Source organism: Leucoraja erinacea, chromosome 19 (assembly GCF_028641065.1).
Source record: "Leucoraja erinacea ecotype New England chromosome 19, Leri_hhj_1, whole genome shotgun sequence".
Classification (NCBI taxonomy): Eukaryota; Metazoa; Chordata; class Chondrichthyes; order Rajiformes; family Rajidae; genus Leucoraja; species Leucoraja erinaceus.
In genome coordinates, this window is record NC_073395.1 from 33,488,569 (window position 1) to 33,516,110 (window position 27,542).

General features: G+C 39.4%; 1 protein-coding gene across 4 annotated transcripts in view; it reads left to right on the top strand.

The window, feature by feature from the left end:
* Positions 1-27,542, top strand: part of msrb3 (methionine sulfoxide reductase B3) — a 93,926-nt gene that overhangs the window by 11,422 nt on the left and 54,962 nt on the right. The window contains exons 1-4 of one of the 4 annotated variants that reach the window (XM_055650793.1): positions 6,683-6,810; positions 7,534-7,660; positions 22,786-22,894; positions 25,548-25,625. In XM_055650793.1, coding sequence (XP_055506768.1) covers positions 7,585-7,660; positions 22,786-22,894; positions 25,548-25,625 — 263 coding nt within the window. In that variant the 5' untranslated portion in view covers positions 6,683-6,810; positions 7,534-7,584. Of the gene's footprint in view, positions 1-6,631; positions 6,811-7,533; positions 7,661-22,785; positions 22,895-25,547; positions 25,626-27,542 lie in introns of those variants that run through there. The other 3 variants (XM_055650792.1, XM_055650790.1, XM_055650791.1) reach the window with 3 other exon arrangements.

The window sequence follows — 27,542 nt, forward strand, 5'->3', positions numbered from 1 at the left end:
TAAAGGCTGCAGAAAAGGAGAGAGTGGGGGGGGAGAGCTATTTACTCTCCATTTCAATGACATCTTGATGAACCTCTTCAAAGACTGCACATCTTTCCTGCAGTGTGGTGAACAGAACTGCACACAATATGCCAAATGTGGCCAAACTCAAGTTATTTGATACAGATTTTTGGGAGAACAAAATCAGCAGTTTTAGATACCAACAACCAATCCTCATGCCCATTCTCACAAACCAACCATTGAAGTGAAGTTTTATACAACCGCATCTTATATGGTTATGTGTTTGACAACTTTGTTAAACTTTTAGTGATCTTTAAACTTTGTTTTTGAATTGACGTTCTCCTTCAGGACTTTAGGGTCCTCTTTGACGGATAGCAAAGATGGAAGCATAGCTTTCTTGCATCACAAGGGTGTCCTCTGCATTTTGTAGCGATGGGGGGGGGTTTCTGGCTTCACCACAGCTGAAATGATGTAAAACCCTGGCATCACGCAGGGTCTCAGCATGATCATGCATCCTGATGGACAAAGGGCAAAGTGCTCATGGGACATTTGCATATCCTGGGGGAAATGCAAGTGACAAGCCAAGCTTGACGTTCCTGACCAATAACCCTCCATCTGGCTTGGTGTCAAATTTGTTTGATAGATTATTTCTGCTCATAGTAAAATTTGTATTAAAAAATCTGATTTCTATTTCCTATTTGGAACCATGTTGACCTTTTCGAATTGACACATTTTAGCCTTTTGATAATAGGAGAATGTTATGAATGACAGCACCACTGGTTGGTGTCACTTTAGATATAGTTACTGTTGTGTCTCAACATCTGATACTCAACATTTTACGGCTGCCTTGGGAATAGAGAAATTATTAATTTTGACTAAATGCTGTCATGGGAACCTGTGAAGAAATATGGTGCCTTTAGGTCATTTTTATGGGTTTTAATTTGAAAATTACTAGTAAGCATTCTTTCAATTGCAAAAAGACAAACGACTTTGTTGAATATTCGTGACAGATTGTTCTGTGGCTATATTTAGACTCATCTGAACTTTCTACCGCATTGATCAATCATTCATTTCCGTATAGAGATTTTGGCCACAAGTTTTTTTGATTATTCAGGAATGCCCTTATAGAATATTAGTCATCGGGAGATGCAGCGCAATAGCAGATTTGTCAGCCTACCAAGTTAGTGCTGACCCCCCACCACTCATTTACACCAACCCTATAGTATTCCCATTCTTTTAATCACTCCGTATTCTCATCGACCCCATCCTTCCGCCAGACTCTCCTACACAGTAGAGGCAATTTACAGTGACATTTTGTGTCTATCTTCAGTTTCAACCAGCATCTGCAGTTCCTTCCCACACAACCTACCAGCTTGCATGTCTTTGGGATGTGGCAAAAAGACCAGTGCATCTAGACGTAACTAACCCATGGGGTCATGGGAAACTTGCAAACTCGACAAAGACAGCACCAGAGGTCAGGACTGAACCCGGCTCTTTGTTGTTGCATTGCAGTGTTCTCTACCAGATGTTCTACTGGTGCTCAGCTGGTAAAACATGTAACATTTGCTTTTAATTTCAACACAGTTAACAAAAGTGATACAAAATATATCATCCTATTTCCTGGGGAAAGATTTAATAGGTGGCTGAGGTGCAACTTTTTCCACACAAAGGGTGGGGGGTATATGAAATGAGCTGCCAGAGCAGGTAGTTGTGGTAGGAACTATCACAACGTTTTAAAAGACATTTGGACAGGTAAATGGATAGGAAAGGTTCAGAAAGATGTGGGCCAAATGCAGGCAGGTGGGACTGTTGTAGATGGGGCATGTTGGTCAGCATGGGCAAGTTGGACCAAAGGGCCTGTTTCCATGCTGTATGACACTGAGTCTATGACTAAATCACCATGATTTGATTAAGAGTGGGGGTAGAAATGGGGCAGGGTCAAAGAGTTGGGAAAGCAGGAATATCGAACAGCAAGTTATGAAAGTTAGGTCTTTTTGTAGTTGTTGCTTTGAAGGATTGGAGGACAGTCCAGGACTGGATTGACACAGCAGGACTTCAGACAAATGGGGCCAACATGGACAATAGAAACCAGTTAGATGGATGCCATTGAGTCTGGAAGTAACATAGCTGCTTATCAGGATTTCTGACATGGAAGTGGGCCTACAGTCACAGAGTGTTAAAACATATATCACTGGACCAATATGGGATGTGAGACCTGGCTGTAAACTCTCATCCTCAAGTTGAGAATGATGTGGATACTGATGTCTGCTAACTTTGGAGCAGGATCAAAAACAGGCATTGCAATACAGATCTAATGCTCTCATGATGAGGCAGTGTGTTTCAGCTCGGCACTGTGGACACCAGAAGTTGCTGTTTTTTCAGATCATTATTGATGCATGTTCAGAGCAGACCCAGCAAAACAAAAGGCAGTAATCAATACTCTCCGCACCACTGAAACGGAACAATTCCACTTGTTGTCTTGTTCTGACAGTTACATCAAATGTTCCATTAGCGATACCTGCCATGCAATAGCAGCGCGCACAGTATTTACATGAATAATTAATGAGCATGAGCACCATACAGCATGGAAACAGGCCCTTCGGCTCAATTTGCCCATGCTGACCAACATGCTGCATCTACACCAGTCCCAGCTGCCTGCATTTGGCCAATACCCTTCTGAACATATCCAATCCATGTACCTGTCTGAATGCTTTTTAAGCGTAGTCATAGTACCTGCCTCAGCCACCTCCCCTGGCAGCTTGTCCATATACCCACCACCCTTTGTGTAAAAAAAAAGTTGCCCCTCTGGTTGATATTAAATCTTTCTCCCCTCACTTTAAACCTCTGGTTCTTAATTCCCCTACCCTGGACTCTGTGCATTTACTATACCTATTCTTCTCATCATCTAATACAGCTCTATAAGATCACCCCTCATTCTCCAAGGAATAAAGTCCTGGCCTGCTCAACCTCTCCCTATAGCTCAACCTCTCCCTATAGCTCAACCACTAGCCCATGCCGTTGAGTTTTGGCAACATCCCTGTAAATCTTCTCCACACCCTTTTCAGCACTTTAATTATTTGCTGCATTTTCTGCTGTGAATCATACAAACACAGCTTTTATTTAGTGATCCAATCTAGAATAGTTACCTGGTACTGAGAGTTTATTTTCATCTGAAATAATTTGCACGAGTGAACATTATTCGTCTGCAATGGCCCAAATATGGCACACGGAACCTTTGCCAACTCGGGCATAGAGTGCCAAAACACACTCCACAATCAGCAGTATCAGCATAAGTTGTGTGAATCATATTGTATACTCATTGGTATTTAGAATGGGTGCCTGCTATTGCTGAAAAGAACTCTTGAATTCTCCCTCCTCTATAAAAAAAATAGCATGTAGGAATTCATGTTGCCAACCTGAACTTAATATTTCCAAACGTTTACTTATGCAATGGCCAGTGGCTCACATTGGAAGTTGTAGACCATTGATGAAGTGTGTGTTACTGTATGCACTATATACTGGGGGCAGTGCAGTGATATTTGGGATAAAGCAATAGACTCAATGCACTGTCTGAAACTGATTTGCTGCTGTTTAACCATTAAGTCTAAGATTTTCTGTCAAATACAAAGTCGTAGACCTGCTGCCCAGTTTGAAGCACCGTATCCACTAGAAGCATGATGGCAGAGCCCATTTTTAATGCAATTTCCTCAGTATTTATGTAGTGGTATTACCTCTTGGAACTTGTGCCATGTCTAACCTGGCACAGGATCCAAAACCTTATTCTGTTAAATTATTTAGTTGTACTAGTTTTTAAATGTCTCCGGACTATCAGAATCATTTGCAAACAGTAGAAATTGGCCAGATTTCGCACAGCCATGTGTAGGAAAGAACTGCAGAGGATAGTTTAAATAAAAGGTAGACACAAAATGCTGGAGTAACTCAGCAGGACAGGCAGCATCTTTGGAGAGAAGGAATGGGTGACGTTTCGGGTCAAGACCCTTTTTCAGTCTGAAGAAGCATCTCGACCCGAAAGGCCATCCAGTCCCGCTGAGTTACTCCAGCAATTTGTGTCTATCTTCACACAGCCATAATTGTTCCACGCTTTAGGGGCAGCTACGGAGGCTGCCCTTCATTAGCTGCAGCTCAGGCCATGTTCCTGGGTGCTCCAAAGTGTGCCTGCCTGTTCCCTCTGGATCAGGTAAGATGTTGGGAAAACCATAGGGCTATTGAGGAAACACTACCGGAGCCCACAATATTTGACCTTTTATTTTACAACCTTCCATTCACAAAAGTTAATGGATGTAAACTTCTTGAAGAAAAGATCACATTGGATGAAGCTGAAACGTAATGTTATGAGTTTGGATGAATGAGAGGGAGTCTCATTAAAACCATAAAAACTCTTCTGCCTCACACATAATGAAAGGTGGATAGAGTGGCGATGGAAAGGATGTTTCCGTTATTGGGAGAGTCCAGAACCAGAAGACACAGCCGAAGAATAAATGAATGGAGATGAGGAAGAATTATTTTGTGGTGAATCGGTGGAATTCATTTAAAGTGGTGATTGATAGGTTCTTGATTGGGAACAGTGTCAAAGGTTACGGCTAGAATGCAAGATAATGGGATTGAGAGAAGGAAAAATAGATCAGTCAATGGCAGATTAGACGTGATGGGCTGAATAGCCTAATTCTGTTCCGAGTTCTTATGGTCTTACAACAATGTGGTTTACATGAGGAGATATTGGAGCACAGAATGTCACGGGGAATGGGTCTGAGTGCATCTTTTAGGGGAAAATTGAAAAAATATTTGGGTCTATGACAAAGTATAATCATTTGAGAATTCAACACGAGCCAGATGTAAAACATACATACATTGGCTTATCTCCCATGGCACTTTCCATGGTCATTTGGAGGTCTTGCTTTTATTTAAAGTGTAGCACATAACTACTCTAAAATAGAATCTTTATTAAGTTGGATGCTTTTTAAATGCTAGTTTAAAAACAAATGAATTAATGCAAAATTGATTCCATACGGATGTGCAATTTAAAAATTGAAATTAAATTTGTTTTATTAATTAGAAAAAACAGATTGTATATAAAAGACATTATTATAGATTAGAAATTAAAGAAATATTCATTTGCGATTAATTAAAATAATATATATGAACACGAGCTACATTTAATTTAGAATATTTTGCAGAATTCCACAGTACTTTGTTTCAGAACTTGTATGATGCATTGGCACAACCATTTATATCGTAACTGTTGGTGGACAATTAGATGAAGAATCTGTTTTGAAGGGAGGTGGAATATCATGGCTCCTCTGGGCTTTGTAGTCAGGTATGAATAGCCTTCAGGTGACTGCCTGCAACAACCCTGCTTGGCTGTATGCAGACCTGGATTTCCTGAATACAAACTGTCTACTTCCAGCCAACCATCTCAGTAAAGAAGGAATCAAATAGGCAGCAGACCCCTTATTGCACGAGGAAACTGACAAAAACAAATCCGATGTTCAAACCCAACCTTTGCATACGGATCCCACAAGGCAAAGGCAACCTCTCAATGGTGAATGTTTTCAGGCTGCTGGATAGTGAGGGACAGAATAGGTCAGCTTGGTCCTGCCTTCACCTTCTCTTCACATACAGGATAGTGAGAAGGATCCATGGCTGAATTTACTCTTCTGCCTCACACATAATTTTGACACACGGTGCCTCTGTTGAAGCACAGCGGGCTGCTTTTGTCTAGTGCATGTTACCTCGTGGCAGGGATCTGGGAGCCAATTTACTTACAATTATGTAATGAAAACCAAAGGTCCTTCAGTTATTTCTCTCAACTGCCTTGTTGATATTCACAACAATATTAGCAACAGAGATAGATAATGTAAGAAGAAAAAGTCCATTCATGAAAGCTTAATAGACTTAAGATTAGTTGTGGAGTTTAAATATGTGTACATCATTGATGACATTTATGCAAAACTCTCCATTTGCAGTTATTAGACATTTAATAGGAACCTGAGGGGTAACTTTTCTACACAAAGGGTCGTGGGTGTATGGACCAAGCTACCAGAGGAGGTAGTTGAGGCTGGGACTACCCCAACGTTAAGAAACAGTTAGACAATATATGGATAGGACAGGTTTGGAGGGATACGGATCAAGCGCGGGCAGGTGGGACTAGTGTAGCTGGGACATGTTGGGCAGTGTGGGCAAGTTGAACCGAAGAGCCTGTTTCCACACTGTTTCACTATGACTTTATTACTCCAGTTGAGACAGGTACTATAGAAAAGCTTAAGAAACATTTGGACAGGTACATGGATAGGACAGTTTAGCGGGATATGGGCCAAATGCAGGCAGGTGGGACAAGTGTAGATGGGACATATTGGCCGGTGTGGGCAAGTTGGGCTGAAGGGCCTGTTTTCACGCTGTAAGACCTTATGACATTTGCAAAACTAAGTTCTTGTGAATGGACCCATCCTGCTGTGCAGTGCTTGAATCGACCAGTAGATGGCAGCTGTTTCACTAGCTGCATGAGCGTTACATTAAACATAAATCACACAGTTCAACTATGCTGGAGCCCCAGTACTGCGGCACACTGCCTTTTAATTAGAAAATACATCCTTGTTCTTTGCCTGACCTGCAGAGTGACATCACTGCCTCTCTTCCTGTTGCACTCGAGCTGCCTGACCCAAAGGCTTGACACAAGCCAGATGGCTTCGATTGGTAGGTGCTCAGGCTGCCTGGTACTGCAATTGATGATACCGAATAGGAAGACCTTTTATGATCAGCTGCGCGGACTGAGAAAGAATGCAGTTTTGCTAGGTAATTGGACATCACTGAACACTCTCATTTTCATAACGAGCTCTGCGAAAAGTGACACGAATATCTTCTTGTACAGCTTTCCATTTTATTTTTAGATGTAATTTTATATGTAAAAATGAATAGATTTCCCATCATGTAATCTCCCTCTATGCCCCTTCAGCATATAGTCGTTTTGAAGTTGACATGTTTACTTTTATTTAATGGCTCGTTGAGACTGTTCGTTGTGACACTTAATTTTGTTTCCTTTTTTTCTCCTTGTAAAAACAGGAAAAATTGTTTTGGTTTTGCAATGTCACTTTTAAGATGTCAAAGTTTTACATAAGCATATTTCTTTCAGACACACTCCAGAATGACTGCTCACTGTGTAAATCATTGTTTTGTTCTTCAGAAGGTGCTGGCTCTCCTGAAATGCTTTTGCTGCTTGTCTGTAAAAGCACAAGAATCAACGGTGCTTTGAAGATTCATTTGCTTATGAATGATCCATGTTCAGTTTTACTACCTGCTTATATCAACTTGATCCAACGTCATATCTAAGTAATAAACATCATTTGCATGGAAAAAATAGTCAACTGGAGATGCATTTTTAAAAAACTCAATGATTTAGCTCCAAATTATGTGTTAAGGTTTTAAAATGTTAGAAATGTCAGAATATTGTTTGAGACAACCTGCACGCTGTCAGCATTTTGATGTTTAACGTAACTTTCTTTTTGTTTCCCTACTTAGCTGTTGTTCCCTGCTTCTTGCCTCTTGTTTCTTGGTGGAAGTCCCCCAGTGATGTCCGCATTCAACCTGCTGCATTTGGTGACAAAGAGCCAGCCAGTAGCCCTTCGTGCTTGTGGGCTTTCCTCAGGTTGAATGTGTGTGTGCTGCATGCTGTGTGTCTTGCATACTTTGGTGCTGTTGGCAAAAAGGAGAAGGTGACTGCTGCAGAAAAAAATCCGGCTTAGTGTTTTGACACTGACCCTACTTTTAATTTAGCAGAGTTTGACTTTGAAGGCGGAAGTTAGCAATAAATCACTGCTTTAAACATGTACATTATCGCTATGTTAAAAAAAAAAAATCCAAAGTAACATTTACCAGCAACCCTCTTGTCTATATATTATCTCCCCATACTATCTTAACTGTTCTGTGAAACAAGGACAGCTCTCAGATCCTGAGAAAACATAATTGTTATCATCTTTGCTACTTCAGATGCCCTTCCCTATTCTACCAGCATCGTGACTGTGTTAGCATTCTCATTTTAAAGTGATGGACACCTGTACATTGAGATTCTATAATGTCAAATGCCACGAACAATCATTTAGTGACAAATCTGCATTAAAAATATACGGTAGACAAAACGCTGGAGAAACTCAGCGAGTGAGGCAGCATCTATGGAGCGAAGGTGGTGACGTTTTGAGTCGAGACCCTTCTTCAGACTGATGGGGGGGGGGGGTTCGTGGAGCTGGAGGATAGGGGGAATCACAGAGTGGGGGGCAGTGTAAAAATATAAAATTTACAGTTTTACAAAGTTAAAATCTTAAGATAAGTTTTGAGTTTCTATGTTTTACATCAATGTAAGCTAAACATATACATTCACTGTCACAAGGTACACTGAACTCAACTCATTACTAACAAAAGCACTGTAAAGTCCAATATACTGTAATTTTGTGCAGGGTTATGCTAAATCCTCATCAAATTGAGTGATTGCCACCAACATTGTCCAATTTTTTTTTTAGTAAGCAAAATCATCACAATAGTTCCTGTAATTTATGTAAAATAATATTAAAATGCACTAATTTACTTAAGTTGCTGGTAATACTTTAAATTATTTCTGAAAAATTGGGATGTGTGTGTGCGCATGTGTGCACATGCCTAATATAAAGGCAAAGAAACAGCTTTAATCATCTTAATTTGTGCATGTGCTATTTGTCATGTCACAGCTTAGGAATTATTCACTGGAGGTAATTTGATGCAGTCAAAAGTATATTTTGTTCCACTGTAGAGAATGTGAGCAGTTTCAGTTTAAGAAGCAAAACAAACGGGGTAGCAGATTTTTTAAACTTGTGTGCAAAAATAATAATGTATGTCCAGTACCAAAATTATTTTGAAGCATTTGAATAGTATGGGCTTTAAAAATCTGGAAGAAAAGCTGGAACCATTTCAGCAGGTCAGACAGTATCTGGGGAGATGGCAGACGAGACAGTTTGGGTATGAACGTGTCCTTACCACGAGGAAATTAAAATGTGTGTTCTCACTTAAAATAACAGGCAGAAATTGATTTTAACAAAAACACAAAGGTAAAACTGGCCCATTAGCGCAGCCCACTGATTTGGAAGAACACACACATGCACAGGAAATATTCAAAATCAGACACGGACAAGCAAGATGCAGTTAAGGATTCGATCGACACAGACTAATAGGGCTGTAACCCAGGGATATTCTTCTCATTCCCAACCGTAGTTCAGTGGCATTAACTGGTCAACATGCTAAATATGATCTAATTATCTCATTCCATTCCTCCTGAATAGTGCAACTTTCGAAGACAGCAGTGTCAGTAAACACCAGTTGGCACATGGAGAAAGGCAAACACAGCAGCGAACTGTGAAGTCCGTGCCACTACCTAGACTCGAGTTGTTTGGTTTATGTATGACTCCATTTCATGCACTACAACCACAAGGCCAAGTTAAATCTAGAACTCCTGAAGAGTTTTAAATCTCCTAGATGCATGTTCCCATGACAACTGAATCCAGCCCTGCTGTGTGAAATAACTTGACAACCTGTCTTCCTTTGATTTGACTTCCTTGGTCCCATGAATTTTACACAGTACACAGTTCCCTACAAATCTGGGCTCAAAAAATTTAATTTTTAAAATGGGACAACTGCTTACAAATCAGTTACCTGGAGCCAAAGTCTTGCCATGGACTTGTTTATGCAAGTTCAAGGGCTTCAAGGTGGTAACTGATATCCTGATGCTACCTATTAAAATAAAGTCTCAGAAAAATAATTGCAGCATCTCTTTCACTTGCCTCCTTCCATCCCATCACCTGTGGAACTGTTTGGAACATGGACAGATAGTTATATCTAAGGCATTCATTAATTACTATGATTTTTTCACATGTAATTTCCTTATTTTGGAAGGTCAATTTACTTCAGCTTTTCCCCCCCCCGAAAGCACTAATGCTGTTCGAGTCAATTTCCAGGATTCAGTAACTCCTCCAAGGGGCTATTCTTCATGTTAAATGTGGACAGCGAGTCTTGGTAAGACGTTTGACTTTGAAACCAGCACAGCTGATCCAGATTATGGTCTCATTTAAGGGCCATGAATTTACCAGTAAGGATTACTAAATGGCAATCACAAGGTGGAACCCAATTTCCTGCCCCTCCCACCCAAGGGATATTAAGGCTAATTATAGAAGCCACTACTGCTGCTCTAGCAGATCTGCACAGACTGGAAATTGAACCCATGACATTTCTGAACCTTTGATTCAGCAAACCGCCTGCTTAACCAACCGATGCGTCAAGGGAACCACTATGCTGTGCTTTAAAGCTCATGGGTACATTGACCTATATATTATCATAAATGGCAGCAATACAGAGGTTTGCTTATACAATCAACTCCATCCAGTGCATATCACATTACAAACAGTACAGTAACTGAGTTAACTTTAAACTTCACATTATCTTCTGCATTCCTTCACTCTGATCACAGCTTCCAATTAAATCGTTGTTGGTCAATAATGCATTCCAGGGCCATACTTTTCAATCTCATTCTTAATGAAAAGCCCACTGAATACTACGTTGTAGTTTTACATTTAACTGATTAAAGCAAAACAAACATGTTTTTTTTTGATCCGATGAAACTTTATCAAATCCAGCAGATGGCGCATGTGATTATACGATATTATCGAATTCAGGAATATTAGTTGAGATTGTTCAGGCATTTATCAAAAAGTAGCTGTTCATTACAATGCACAGTAAATATAAAATAAATGGATTGGAATGAACTCCAGTGACAAATTGCAGCATTGGAATGATTTGGAAACTAGTGGACATTCAACCACTCCCAATAATTTACTACAGGATTTTATTTCCTCATTTAAGCATTGTTGTATGAGCTGCTATCTTCAATTACCATCTCTAGTCCTAAGACTACTTCTATTTGATTTCTGTTATGCCTCAGTTTGTTATCTGTGTTCAAGTCATGCGTTGACGAGAGAGAGATGAATGAGTAATATGACTAAATTATTGTGATACAAAACACATTCTTTGTGGGGATAGTAATACTTTACAAGAATGTAGCTGGAGTCTTTGAGCACATAGTTGTAAAAAATGCGTTGATCAGTAGTTGGAATCATTAACTCTCCAGCAAGCCGCGTTCAATGCTGGAATCGTTAGTAGGCTGCTAAAAGGAAACACCACCTTGATCTAAACTCAGAAGAGCTCAGTAAAGGGAAGTGAACACTGTAAAGTTATTTTGAAGGATTTTCTGCAGCAGTCTGACCCTACTGTAAATGCAGCGCTGCGTAAATTGCTTTTCCTATATATTATGCTTTGCTTTTACAATTATCTCCAGTCATTTGTTAAATTATTTACTACTTTGATATTCTGCTAATTAATTGCATGCTGCTATTGGGAACACCCGTTTCCTCGTATATAACACTTTGCACAGATAATTTAATATGGTGAGCAGTCTGTTAGTGGGGAGGGGAGGAAAAGCAAAGTAAATTATTCATAAAAATGATTTGATAACTGAATCTTTGTCTTATTATACTTATTAACATTATGAAATGAATTCTCAAATGACCCTTCTTTCTTACACCAGGTAAACAGCAGGCACATATACATTTTCCTCAAAGATGTTTCTTATTAGATTTTTAGAAATCCCAATCTTTATCTAAACAATCAACTTCCTGTTACCTCGCATTCGTCTGGATATTTTGGCATTATATTGTAAATACTAGTCAATGGGCACATGAACTACTGCACAGTAAAAGAGGCGGAATGGTATTGATGCTCTGCATTGCCTGATGCTAAAACTATTGTAATTAGCAGTTAACTTTTTCAAAATGCTGCATTCTGCAACAAAAAAAAAATCATTTTTAATCTTTTGAAATTAGGTACTTTTGATTTAAATCCTCCAACACAGAAGCTATTTTTATGCTTTTAATTGCAAAGCACAAAATGGTTCTCCATTGTGGAAACCTTCAATCTGCAGATGCATATTGTTGAAAAAACTATGGCTGCTTATTAGTACTTTGAAAGTCACAAATGATCCTGTGTTTCCCCTCCAAACTGTGACCATCTTTGAAGCTGCTTTACACAAATGTTCATTGAAAAGTGTTGCCTTGAAACTTTCCCAATGATTTTGACCAAAAAATTGTTTGTTTTTTGAAAATTGGTTGACTTCTGTGGTAAATAGGATTGAGTATAGTTGAGAAAGTCAAGTAAGTTTATTTATAATAGTTTCTGGAAAGATACGGTTGACTTGGTGTTGAAAGTATAGGGAAAAATTGCTCTGTACACATCACAGTTAACTGAAATATGCTAACTGTCTGTACCCATATCTACAAACAGCTCAATAATCTTTGAAATAAATCTTTAATAAACATGGTGAAAACAAACTGTAATAAATAAAAACAAATTTTATTTATAAAAACAAATTTTATTTATAATAATTTTTTGTTTATCTTGCATACTTAGTGAGGATTATGTCCCTCACACATTGCACCTTGCGGCAGGTGAGTTCAAGAGGGTAAACCTTTTTGAAAACCAGGGGAGATTAGTTCCTCTTTTGTGTTGTTCTTTAATAAAATGTTATTCTTGTAAGAAATTGCTTGAGAGTTGTTTAACTTAAGCATTCCTGTGCTCACAACAAAACTTCAGTACTTGCATAAAATCAAATCTTGTCAGTATTTTACTAATTAAGAGGGGAAACCTTGGTTAACCTTGTTATTGACCCAGTACTATAGGAATGAATAAAAGAGGAAATGGGCTTTAGGTGATTGACAAGGTAATCTGCTTCTTATTTATGAAAATATGTAAAAATGCTTGAACATAGGCAAAAAAAATCAATCTTTATCTATATGTAAACCAAAAAATAAATGACTTTATTTGGGCAGATGGTTAGAATGTTGTACGCAGAATTGACTCTAGAAGTTTCAAACCTTTATGCTACGCTGTGACTAAATAAGCAGTATTGTTAGAACGGCAAGGTCTGTTTTTCTTTATATAACCCAAATGGCCTGTTTTCTCTTTGCTCTCCTTCTTCTCCACCCTAACAGGTTTTCAATTTCGTTGTAAGACGGGTAAATTAACAGAATAGAACTTCTGAGTATTTCGTACCAGAAACTGATATAGGGATTATGAAATATTTTGACAATGAGTTGTTGCTTCATATTAGTAAGGATAGACGGCTTATTTATCTCTTAATTTAAAAAAAAATAGTAAACGAAGTTAACAAAAAGTTAATAAATTAAGGCTAATTGGATTCCTTTAGACAGTCTAATTCATTCTTGTACAGTCAATCCACTAGGGTTTAACCAAGTAGAAAGTTGTTTTTGTATGTTTAAAATTCTAAAATGTTGAAGAAATTTTGCTAATTAGAAACTGATGTCTTACAAATGATTTGTTCTCAACACATTTAAAGCATGACATGAAGCACATTCTGGGAAAATTGTGCGATTATTCATTTAGTAGTTCTTGTTAGACTAACAAAGAAACCAAGAATTAAATCTTTATTCCTTTTAAATAAGACTGCAGATAGCAGAGATATATGGCAGTGCTCTTTCAAAGCCTGGTATAGAAATGAAGCAGTGTCACAGTGAATGCAAACATTGGTCAGAGCAGCAGTCACATCAAAAGCATTTGTACAAAATTTAGAGTGAATTTAAAGCCCATTTTTCCAGTGAGACTTTAATGGTTTCAACTTCAAAATCAAACTTTGTAAAACAAACCTTTTATTCTGGCCAATGAATATTTTGGTGCTTAGTCAATGTTAAACAATGTGACTTTAAAATAAGTCCACATTCCTTAAATGAGCTGCCAGTAACTGTGTTTGGAGCTGTTTTTATGAATACTTTGTAGTAATGACTCAAGGTAAAAGTAGAAAAGCATTCAATGTTAGGAAATTGCAATCCAATACCATGTAATTTAAACCTGCAGTTGCTTCTCTTGCGGTAAATGACATACAGATGGGCAACTGATTCTTGTAGCTTGTGTGCACAATTGGCCTTTTTATATAAATACACATTTCTCAGTAACAAAAGTATTATTTGACACAGTTTTATTTTTGTACACCTTTCCCTTTTTACACACGTTTTGCTGATGCTAATTTTTGTGCAAACTGCCTCTGTCACATAATTTGCGCACATGTTAAAAACTTTTACAACAAATAAAACACGAGGAAAATCAAACGGCTTTCCTCTTGTGGTTACTTTCTAATTTTACCCCTGAACATTTTCCCACTCCATTTTGAGAAGGCAGAATTTCGGATTTTCTTGTGACTTGATATGTTGGGTCAGTTAGTGCCTCACCAAAATCCTGACATTTTTATGCACTAATATTATCCAAATATCAGGTTATTGTACTGTAGTGGTCATCACAGTCAAACTGGGTTAAAATATACATACATCAGTTTGTGAACAGGGGTGGGATTCCTGCTGTTTATCTTTGGGTTCTCCCTAATGGGCATTTAGACCAATTCCAACACCCTGAGCAGTCTTGCTCAATTAAGCCAACACATTCCATGTTTCAAATTTGGGATTTAATTGATCAGTTTAATAGCAAATTAAATCAAAAATGTATGTGCTAATCTATCCTGTACTTCCATAAGATTAAGTTTGGGGATATGAATATTGCATGATAAATTTACCGTAACAGACTATAGACCTGGGAATATTTGATCAGATGGTTCTTTTTTGGTTGTGTTCAGAATTTCATTGCAAGGATATATTAAAATTATATATTGCCAACATTAAATATATGGAAAATTCTAAGTGGACCCGATGAGTAAATGTTACATTTAGCGCTTTATTTAGACAAAAATGCTGGAGAAACTCAGCGGGTGCAGCAGCATCTATGGAGCAAAGGGAATAGGCGACGTTTTGGGCCAAAATCATATGTACCAAGGTACAGTGAAAAGCTTTTGTTGCGTGCTATCCAGTCAGCGGAAAGACAATACGTGATTACAATGGGGCCATTTACAGTGCATAGATACATGATAAAGGAATAACGTTTCGCGCAAGATATAGCCAGCAAAGTCCGATCAAGGATAGTCCGAGGTCGCCAATGAGGTAGATAGCAGTTCAGTATTGCTCTCCGGTTGTGGTAGGATGATTCAGTTGCCTGATAACAGCTGGGAAGAAACTGTCTCTGAATCTGGAGGCTTCTTTACAATTCTATCAACTGCAGCGTGTGGGCATATAAAATATCACAAATCACTACGGAGAAGAAATATATTGAGATATAAAAAACAGCTTTGTTTTGAGCTGATTCATTTTTAGGTGTGCAATTATCTTGACTATTAGCTTCTGAAACATTGTAAATTAAGTTATTAAATAACAAGCTAACTATAAAAATCCTACTGTGTTTCACCCATTATCACTGTTAATCCCATTGACAACTGCTGGAAATGTGTCTGCCTCAAATGACAGTTTTTTAAAAGTTAATATTGGCATAATTAAATGTTATTTAGAACGCATATAAATACTAAATTGAAACATCCAAATGATTATGCTTATAGAGCCTATTTGTTTTCTTAATTTCTCTCCCCCCCCCCCCCCCCCATGTTCTTTCTCATACACATATCCTTCGGACAGGCTTAAGACATATTTGAAGCTAAACTTCACCCAAGGAATGCTGCAGGATTGGGTAGGAGTGTGAGAGGCTAGATTGCCCAAAGTAGGAACTGGAAATGAAGAGGGACATGGTATAAGGAAAACAGAATATATTAACAAAAAAATGAATGCAAATGATGTCCAAGTCTATGTCACCACAATTTCCCTCTTTCAGAAAGTCGTTCAGCATGGAAATAGGTCCTTTGGACCACCTCATGCTGACCCTAATGCCCCATCTAAGCTAGTCCTATTAGGGGGAGGGGGAACTGTGTTTCTTAGTCCCTACCTGGTCGGAGATGTGTCTTTCCTCCGAGCCGCATCTTCGCCCCTTCCTTGCGGCCTACCAACGGGTCTGGAGTGGTGTTTCCTGCCGGGACCGGCCAGAACTTCAGCTTCGGCGGCGGCGCAGCGCTGAAGCACCATCACGTAGCGGGCGATGCCTTACCCGGGTCGCCGTGTGGTAAGTTCCGAGGTGCTGTGACCGCCGACTCCAACATCGCGGAGCTGTGATTGAGGAGCGTCCAGCTGTGGGCGGCGCTGACTTTTAAACACCGCGGAGCCTGGGATCTTTCGCCGAGATCGCCAGTGTCGGAGCTCCGACCAGCGCGGCCTGTGGACTTCGGGAGCCGTGGCCTCTGGCAGCGAGCGGACGTTCCAGACGCTCCAAGCCAGTGAAGAGTGTTCTCACGACGCCGGAGCTCCATCATCCGGCGAGAGGGCCTGGACATCGGGCCACCGTTGCCGCGACTGTGGAGGCCTCAATAGGCCCGACAATGGGTGAACAAGGGGAAGAGAACTGGAGTTTGTGCCTTCCCTCACAGTGGGAACCATTGTGGGGGGATGTTTTTATGTTTGGTGTTCAATCATTTTTTAATGTGTCTTATTTTTATTGGTGTAAATGGCAACTCAAATTTGACCACACCAATTGGTGTACGTGACAATAAATGTCCTTTGTCCATCCTGTCCATGCAGCTCAGGTCTTTGAGTACTGGCAACATCCTGATAAATCTCTGCACCCTTTCTAGATTAATGATATTGCTCCTGCAGTAGGGTGGTAAAAAAAGTGCAGCCTCACCAACACCTCCTACAACTATAACATTTCTCCCAACTTTGCTCAATTCCTTGACCGATAAAGGCCATTGTGCCTAAAGCCTTCTACCATCTACCACATCTTCCAGTGATGCCACTTTCAGGGAACTATTTATTTGTACTCCTAGATATTTCTGCTCTACAACACTCTCCAGGACCTTACCACACTGGAGGTCCAGCCCTGGTTTGACTTCCCAAAATGTAACACCTTGCACTTATCTGAATTAAACTTAATTAACCATTCTTATTGCCTACTTGCCCAGCTGATCAAGATCCTGCTGTAATTCTTGATAACTATCTTTACTGTCTATGATACCATCTACTTCAGTATCATCTGTAAACTTATCAGTTAACATTCTCATCCAAATCTTTGATATAGATGACAAACAGCAATGGACTTTGCACTAAACCCTGAGGCACACTATTAATCACAGGCCTTCAGTCCATAAAACAACCTTCCACCGCTTCCTAAAGTGAGGCCAATTCAATATCCAGTTAGCTAGCTCTTCCTGGATCCCATGTGATCTAATCTTCTAGAGCGGCTTGCCATTTGAAGCTTGCTAAAGTCCAATTAGACGATATCTATGGCCCTGCCCTCCTCAATCTTCTTGGTCTGTAAATTTTCAGACTGGCATCCTTTTCTGTATAATCAGAGGTTTCTTCCAACTAAATATTGAAATATAATGGAATCATTGTATTAAGTTCCCAGTAACAATCTCTGCTTCCAAAACAGTGGCTCCATATCTGCCCCTGGCAACTGTTAAATTTAAGTAGGCCTTAACATCAAATCTGTGCTTTTGCTGAGGTCGCCTATTAGGATCTGGCCACAACATTATCTGTTTGCATACGCACCTTATCTGGATTGCTGACTCGTGACTTTGCTACTTTGGACCAGACTGTTTCATTGCATTTTTCATTGGCCTTGTTCTATACTCCATAAACTTGATCATCTAAAGCTCTGCTGTCCTTTGCCCTAGTCTATATCACGTGTGTGTTTGGTGATGTAAGTAACATCTCCTCAAGCTCGATAGGCCCTTTGGCCCAACTTGCCCACGCAGGCCAACATGCCCCATTTACGCTAGTCTCATCTGCCTGCGTTTGGCTCGTATCCCATTAAGCCTATCCTATCCATGTACCTGTCTAAATGTTACTTAAACATTGTGTTAGTACCTACGTCAACCACCTCCTCTGACAGATTGTTCTATAATTCTTTCACCCTTTGTATGAAAATAAAGTTGGCCCTCGGGTTCCCATTAAATCTTTCCTCCTGTCCTCTGGGTCTCGATTCCTTCCCCTTGTGCATTCACCAGATCTCACAATCCACCATGGAGCATTCTCGTTCTGATCTCCAGACTTTTACCCAAGTGAGGTGTCTGTGCTCCTTCAATTATGTCTGAGATGTCTGAGCATTATAACCTGAATGTAATTGTTCCATACTGGTTAGCCTTGCCTTCAGCCGTCAATGTCCTGACTTCTAGCATGTCTTGCCTAATCCACATCTGCTCCTAATCCACATCTGCTCCCTCTTGGTCCATTATGAAGCTACTCCAATTAACTTCTGTTCATTCTTTCCTGACATCTCCTTGCATAGACCTATTTGGTAACTTGAGACTCACCAACAATCTCCAGTCTTTCCACCACCACCCCCTGCTTCCGATGGTGAACCCTATTCTACATCCAGTTAGCTACATCTCTGTGCATCCTATTTGATCTAGCCTTCTAGAGCTGCCTACCATGCAGACCTTTATCAAAAGATTTGCTGCAGTCCCATATAGATTACGCCTCTAGCCCTGCCCTCATCTACCTTCTTGGTCTGTAACTTTTCAGGCTGGCAACGTCATCATGACAATCTTGTCCATTCAAATCTCACTGTGTGGAAAGTGGTGCCATGTTTTTTAGATAGTGTGTTCAAGGAGCAGCATATATATAAGTGGAAGGGATCAAGGGATACATTGTTTTGGTGCAAGAGGAGAGAAGAGAAGTAATTGCAGATGACTCAGTCCATGATCACTTAGGAACCACACCATTGACAAAAAAATGTCATTTGCAGGAAATTTGTAGTTCCTTCCCTAAGCAGTAAAATATTGTCAAGTCAGGCTGAAGAATGCTGCTTTTTAAGGAAAGCACTCTGCTCCAGGATCATGGAAAATGAATGTCGGGTTTGACTGCAGGTCATGGATCAATATTTTTTTTCTTCGTACTTTCCCACAACTTTGAATACAATCAGGCATTTTAATATTTACTTTTATGAACGTCACTATTACTATCAAGTATCTCACTTTGCTTTGCATCGTAGAGCCTTGACTTTAAAGCAGGAGTTCACTTTGGAGATGTGTTCAAAAATTTATTGTCTTGTTGACAATAAATCAAGTCTTATTGTCAAATGCACCAGTGTGTATTGAGCAAAAGTCTATATTGCTGTGAAATTGGATCGGATCAATTATCGCTATGTGGATTGATTTTCGTAGCCATGTATATGCAGTTGGACTGAGAAAAGCTGGAGTAGATGATACATTTGGCAACAGGATTGAGGGTAACTCCCACTCCTCCTGGAGTTGATATTGTGGAAAACGTCAAGAGAAAATCTTGAGGGCATCATGGTGGCGCAGCGGTAGAGCTGCTGCCTTATAGCGCCAGATACCCGGGTTTGACCCTCTGTAGGAGTTAGTATGTTTCCCCCATGCCCAAGTGTGTTTTCCCAGGGTGATCTGGTTTCTTCCCACACTCCAATGATGTACAGGTTTGTAGGTTAATTGGCTTTGGTAAAAAATTATAAATTGTCCCTAGTATGTAAAATAGCACTGGTGTACTGGGGATCACTGGTTGGTACCGACTTGATGGGCCGAAGGGCCTGTGTCCATGCATTATCTCTAAACTAAACTAAAATCTCAGAAAATAAACACCAAGCACTGACTCAGTTACAAAAATAAATACTTTTAAATTTGTTTTTTCATTCCCTCTTATATTAAAGAGATGCACCAAGCTACAATTCTTGCATACTTCATGTGGAAACAAACAGAATTCTGAAAGTACATGTTATGTTACCTTGAATAAATGTGATATAGACATATTCTGGGTGTATATAAATTCAGTGTTTCATGCAGAGAAGGAAGGTCTGCCTAGTTAATAATAATAATAATAATAATACACTTTATTGCCATTGTAAATACATACAACAAAAATTTCACTACCCAAGCAGAGCTCCAAACATGAGCCACGAACGGAATATTTTTTGTTTTCTAACTTTCCTTCAATGATGTATTTCAGCAGCATGATACACATCATAAAGTAATTACAATTATTACAATGCATACATAGAAATTGTGCCATTTAATTGCATGTAAAATACAATCTTGGGAAACTTGACATTTACAGTTAGAACTCAATAATGGCTGATTTGTATTTTCCATAGTAATTCAGATTTGGTTAGTTTATTGCCGTATATCCCCGAGTGCAATAAAATTCCTTGTTTGGATGTAGTTCGTAGCGTCCACAGCATACATGAAAATGATAGATATAACAATAGATACAATGATGGATACAAAACAGCAGAATGGTGTAAGGATTGGAGTGCAATCTGGCATAGCATGATATTTCAAAACGTATGTTTTCTTTACAGTAGTTCAAAGTTTTCATTTCTGCATGTGAGTGTTTGCACTGATCAGTGCTGTAGGATTCACTAACTTTCTGTTTGCCATTAAACATGCCTAATCAGTAATGGCTATTTGGGGAAAGGCCAGCCAACCAGGGTTCCTTGTGCAGCTTGCTAGTCAGTGGCCACACTATGAAAGCGTATGTGGTTTGGATGGGAAGAGAATTGGACACAGCTAAGTGATGCACTCATAGATGAATAGCCAGAGAACACTTTATTTTACGAGAACTGGCAATTTAACATTGAAAGACTGGCAGTGCAGATGGAACAATTGGAATTATTGCCTTAAGGAGAGTTAGAATAAAAATAAAACTGGGGACAAGATATCTGAAGGAAACATTTGTTTAGTGTGACTTTAAGTTGCTGTAACTGACTAAACAGCTCCTTTTCAATCTGTCTATATATCATTCTGTCTGCTAGGGTGGCCTGATACAAAGCACATTTGTGTTCAAACGTATTGTTATTGCTGAGTAATTGGACATGAAGTTTTCCACAGGATCGAATGTAGATGATGGTTGTATGTTCAGGTAGTCACACAACAGTAATGGACATTGCAGTTCAATCAGCCAAGTGAGCTCCACTCATTAATTGACTTTCATGAATTGTGGATACAAGCCACATTTTTTTTAAATGTATCCCTTTAAAAGCCACTTTAAAAGTACGATTTGTAGTGGGTCAGAAATATTCCCAGAATAATTGGAGCTGCAGGTAAAATGAAGATTTTTTAGGCCAAATGTATGTAGAAAGTGTGTGGAGGAGGTGGACCATTGCAATAAAACAACTTCTCCCTATTAGTGTATGAAATCGTTGTCATTTTAAAGGCACCGTACAAATAAAATGACTACTTGGATGATGTCCCTGCCGTTGCAAAATTAGTAGATTTAATTTGGTGGCATTAGAATTTCAAGGTCTTGTGGTGTTATATATAGTCAAGCAAAAATAGAAGAGTGTGGCATTGATGCTTCGCTTGGATGAGATCTGTTGACATTCTGCGTGGATTAAAAATTGGTGGAAATGGTGGAAGCAGGCAGCATCCTAGGCAAACCCAAAAAAGATGAAGTGGACTAAAGAAATATTAGGACAGGTTATAATTGAAATTTTATCTGTTACATTAAAAATTTGAACCAATTCATTGTGTTATTATAGAAAAAATGAAATTCCAGGGAGAATTATTAAAAAATTAGAATGACCATTATCACTTAAAAAAAAACGATTTCCTACTTAAAACTTTGTTTGTTCTTTACTGCTTAATTTTTGTGAAATCTTAATAATTCTGGTATATGTGGCTGGGGCTGACAGAAATTGGGGGGAAATCAAGACCTTAGTTTAGTTTATACCAGATTATGATGTAAAAAGGCAGCTCAAATATATTTGGCTTTGGCGTTAAGCAGCTACAAAGATTTATTCGAATAGTTTAATGGAAGTAAATTAAAACTTCACATTTATTGTATAGGATGAACTCTCTCTATTCATTACAAGCTAATCATAAAACTACAAGGAAATTTTTTTTAAATACTTTGAACAGTTTTGTATTATTATGCCTGCACTTTTTAAGAAATGCCCGCAATCATTCTGCCATTGGGATTATTCTGTGTGGTGTATCATTTGCCCATTGACCTGTAATTTGACTGAGTTATTAAATATGTAAAGTTGGAAGCATTGTTTTTATCTAATGTTCTGTGTATAAATCTAAAACACCTACGCACTGCTCCCAAGTTGCTTGGTTGGTTTCCTAAATGGAGGCAGACCTGTCCTGCAATCCAAGCTGAATAATATACATTTATCCATTTATCTTTCAATCCAGTGGGAAGCTCTCGTGCTTGCTTGACCAGGAAAGTCCAATTCTGTGATGTTTTGTTCAAACTCACTCAGTGAGACCTGGCAAGTTGCTGACAGACGATGTCACGTGACACCATTATCCCATTTGTGTCTTAATTTCCACAAGGATTGATAAATTTGAAATATTACCATTAATCCATTTTGTCTCACCTCGCCGTAACACTTTGAACTCATTATTTTGTACCAGTCTCTTCAGGGACCAAGAGATGCTTTGGTGATTTTGGAACAAGGAAGTTAAAATAGTCTGCTTACAACCAAGCGAGCTCCACTCTTTAATTTTAATGTGTAGTTCACAGTTTTGCACTGTTGTTATATTCTCACGCAAGATCGATGTACACACAGTGAAAGCTTTGGCTGCTACACATTGTCACAACACTGGGATCACATCGCTCTTTTGCAGCAGCCTTGACTTGTAATTGAAGAATAACCAACAATATTCTCCTGCTCAACTTCGCATTGCTTTAAGGACTAGTTTGGCAATTGAAAAATGAGTGCAGTCGCTATGCTGTGGCCATTAGCCAAAGTAATTATTCAGCTTTTAACCTGGAGCGCTCCTTCTCCCACATCCTCCCTCTCCAGGTTCATGTAGGGATAAAAAGAGCTGCAAGGTGGCCTTCCCACAGCAGGAGTTGAGGAAACGCTTGACAGCCCAGCAGTACCACGTGACTCAAGAGAAGGGGACGGAGAGGTATGACTTAACAGAGTGAGAAAAATGTAGAGCCTGAATAATGTGGTGTCTGTATTTTGAGTGATTAATGGGTGCTGAAGGGACCAATATGGTTTGACCACTTCCATTTCACATTAGCTTGAAGGTATATGCCATATTAGAAAAATGCAGCACAGGAAAATGCCCTTTGGCCCACAATGTCTGTGCCAAACATAATGCTCAAATAAACTGATCTCATCAGCCTACACATGATCCATATCTCTCTATCCCCAGCAGATCAATGTGCATATTTAAAAGCTTCTTAAATGCCACTGTTGTATCTGCCTCTGCCAACGCTTCTGCCAGTGCATTCCAGACTTTCACTGCCCTCTGTGTGTTTAGAAAAAGGCCCCATACATCTCCTTTAAACTTTGCTCTTCTCACCGTAAAGCTACGTTCTCTACTCCCTCTACAAATCTGGCATCTAATCAATAGTTCCAATGTTTGGAGGCACTTGCCATGTGCACTGTAGTCCACTTACTCAAGTAAACAGCAGACAAACATCTAATCTCTGTAGATACAGCTCTTCCTGACCACATTAAACGATGGGGTGTTGAGATCAACACTTAATCACTTCAAGATCTTTTTTCATTATACACCCATACCTTCCCCAACGGTACAACTAATATTCATCTATATCTGCCTGGATAGGGTGAATGTGGAGAGGATGTTCCCACTAGAGGGAGAGTCTTGTACCAGAAGCCATGGCCTCAGAATAAAAGGACATCCCTTTAGAAAGGAGATGAGGAGGAATTTCTTTAGTCAGAGGGTGGTGAATCTGTGGAATTCATTGTCACGGAAGGCTGTGGAGAATGTCAATGGATATTTTTAAGGTTGAGATTGATAGGTTCTTGATTAGTAAGATGTCAAGGGTAGTGGGTAGAAGGCGGGAGAATGGGGGAAAGATAGAACAGCCATGATTGAATGGTGTAGTAGACATGATAGGCCGAATGGCCTAATTCTGCTCTTCCAATTTATGAATTTATGGAACTGCAGGTGCTGGGGTTACAAAAACAAGAGTAAGTGCTGGAGTAGCTCAGCAGGTTATGTAGCTTCTCTGGAGAACATGGTTTTGGGTTGTGGCCCTTCTTCCATTTACACGTTTTGGAGGACAACTGAATATTTGCACCCAGTTGATGTGTTTAACATCAGCCTTTCCCCCCCCCCCCCCCCCCCCCCCCCTTTTTATTTGACGGTTTAAGCACAAAATAGAGAGCAAATCATGTTTAGAATCATGTTTCCAAGTCTTTTCTATTTTGAGAATGTCCGCATTGTTTCTAAACCTCGTGTATACAAAGCACTGTAGTAGTTTGACTGCGTCTTTGGAAGTCTCTCTCTAGATACTAGAATAAACTAAACACTGGGGGAAGTGGACCACTGCCAGAGCAGTTTGAAGGTGATCATTGTGTGTTCAGAAGCAGGGCTGCCAAAAGAAGGTTGTGTAATTAAGACCTTTTTTTTTTTTTGAAGCACATATGGAGAAAGTATTTATTGGCTCATTTGCGGTTGGAATGTCAAAAATGTTCAATAACTGCCCGCGCATGTCTTTAGTCCCTGGAACCTAGCCCTCAATGTGTTCTTTTTACAAACCTTTCTCTCGTCCAAGACAGTATTTGGAGAATAAATGGAGCCTCTCAGCTGATTTTTAGTGCTGAGTTGACATGCTAAGGATAACCATTTTGTCAAGTTTATACAGTACACCCTGGCACATGCCTTCAGGAACATTAAATCCAAATTTATTAGTGATGTAACTGCTTGTTCCCATTTCAAAGAACTCTTTACAATGCATGGGGTCCCAGTTAATGGACTATACTTTCTTCCTGTCACAATAAATGATTTGAATTTAGTGAATCATTGACACAGTAAGGGGCCTGTCCCACTTGGGAGACCAAATCCGCGAGTTTGCCCTCAACTCATAATCGCAGCATGGTCGACACGAGGTCGTAGGAGGTCTTCGTAACTCTCCTTCATGCTCGAGAGTGGTCTAAACGTACTCAAAGCCTCAGCTAGGTTACGGCGTTTTTTTCAATATGTTAAATAATGCCTGTGAGTAAAAAAAGGTCGCCATGGAAATAATCAATACTTTTTTTACTCGTAGGTTTAGTGGTGGTAGGTCGGCATGTTAGTCGTAGGTAATCGAGGGTAGTCTAAGGTAGTCGTAGATAGTCTTCATCATAGTCGAAGGGAGGTCGAAGGAGATCGAAGGAGGTCGTCTTCACTCTCCACTATTCGGTGTCCACTTATCCCGAAGTTAGTCGAAGCTAGTCTTCTACATAGTCGAAGGAGGTCTTCAACATGTCATTTTTTCAAACTCTTCTAAACTTGCCAATTAGGTCGCCCATGTAGGACAGCCCCTCAACTCCAGAAGTGCATTGGCACAAGACCTTAACATTTACTCTCGAGTTCTCGACCAAATAACATTTTGCTACACAGCAAACTGGCAGAATGATTCTGTACAAATGCAAAGACTTCTAGGTATTTTTAAAATCTATTTGTAAAATGGAAACTTGCAGGAGAGGTGTGGAGAAAGAACCAATGGTGGGTGCACAATCTATAGCTTTTTCAAATAACATGTATACTTGTTTGTAATAAAATAACATTTTTATTAATTCTAATCACTATATTTTCCCTTTAGCGCATTTACAGGAGAGTACACTTTATACAAAGACAAAGGGACCTATAATTGTGTTGTTTGTGGGACCCCCCTATTTGCGTAAGTACAAAAATGTACCCATGGTGTATTTATTAGGCAAATTAATTATTTAAAACCTTACAGTAAATTTGCACCATGTGATGAAACCAACAATTACATTGAAAGATAGGCACAAAATGCTGGAGTAACTCAGCGGGTCAGGCAGCATCTCTGGTGAAAAGGAATAGGTGATGTTTTGCTGAGTTATTTCAGCATTTTGTGTCTATCCTCAGTGTAAACCAACATCTGCAGTTCCTTCCCACACATTACATTGAATAAGGAATAGATTGGTGATGTTTCTGATCGGGACCTTCTTCAGACTGATTGGTCTGATTCATCAGACTGAAGAAGGGTCCTGACCCGGTTACATCACCTAGCCATTCCATCTACAGTTGCTGCCTGACCTGCTGAGTTACTGCAGCATTTTGTATTTTGCTCAATTAAATAATATGCTTGTGTATGAGTAATGTTTGTGGTTTGGATTTGATATACCTGACTTTTGACATGACCTTTCTATTATGTTTGCATAGTACGAGCAATGAATCAGCCACTTCTTCTGTACGATCTTCATGTATGTTTCCATTTGAGTCATCTTTGGGATCATGAATGCCCCTATGTTTTTTTTTGGGGGGGGGGGAATATGCCAAGTGTCCCTGGAGCTCCATAAATCTCTACACTCACAAGCGTGGTATGATTTGCACTACACGTTGTCTGGAATGCTCTTTATCTAAACTAAAGATTCCATTAATTTACGTTTTTAGCTGGTGTATATCCATTGACATTGGATCCAGTAGATCGATGCACTGTACATTAGCAGCAGTCATGATGCCTTTATGTATGATTAAAAAAAAACTGTACCAACTGGATCTGAGGTATCACAACATACTTAAATTTGGTTGAGGGATGGCAAAGATTCTCCTTTGTGGAATCGTGCGAGACAGACACACATGCAGACACAGGCACACACACATGAGTATAATGATATCAATTTTGTGGTGCCAAAAGATATAGCTGATTAAACAGAAACACCTTGGTATGGTGTAATTAAGTTAACAAAAATGCTAACTTGACGATTTTCCTGTAATTAATAATTTGCCGAAACCTCAATTAAGTTACCATAATTGTTTTGCAGTTCTTCATTATGAAAATAAAAATGCAGCAAGCTTCATTCTAAATTGCTGTTGCCAACCAGAATCTGATATATTTTCAGTGATACGAAGGCATAAATTATTATTTGAAATTGTAATAATAACTGCCCAAATATTTACATTTCACTCTGCAATGTCACATGCTATCTTCCATCAGATTTTGGTGTTGATAAGTATTTTATTTTGCACCCCGTCATTATTTCACAAGGCCACGAGTGCAGATAAGTAACCTCTACAGCCAAACATCTGATAACTGCTTGTGTTATGAAAGTTTAAATGGAAGATAGACACAAAATGTTGGAGCAACTCAGCGGGACAGGAACATCTCTGGAGAGAAGGAATGGGTGACATTTCGGGCCGGGTTCTTGAAGGGTCTCGACCCGAAACGTCACCCATTCCTTTTCTCCAGAGATGTTGCTTGTCCCGCTGAGTAACTCCAGCATTTTGTGTCTACCTTCCATTTAAACCAGCATCTGCAGTTTATATATCTTTTATTCATTGTTCTTTATCTCTCTACATCAACGTCTATATCTCTCATTTCCCTTATCCCTAACCAGTCTGAAGAAGTCTCGACCCATATACAATCGCACTGTAGTTAAGTTACAGTACTGGTCTTATTAATCCAGAGGTGCAACTTTGAACCTCCCCACAGCATCCGATTAAACATCTCTAGACTTTTTTTTAATAGCTAGTCTTATTGTGTAGTCTTATTGGTGAGTAATTGGGGGATGTGCAGTAAATGACAACCTCATCCTGTGAACAACTAATTTCTTAAAATGCCTCCTGATCT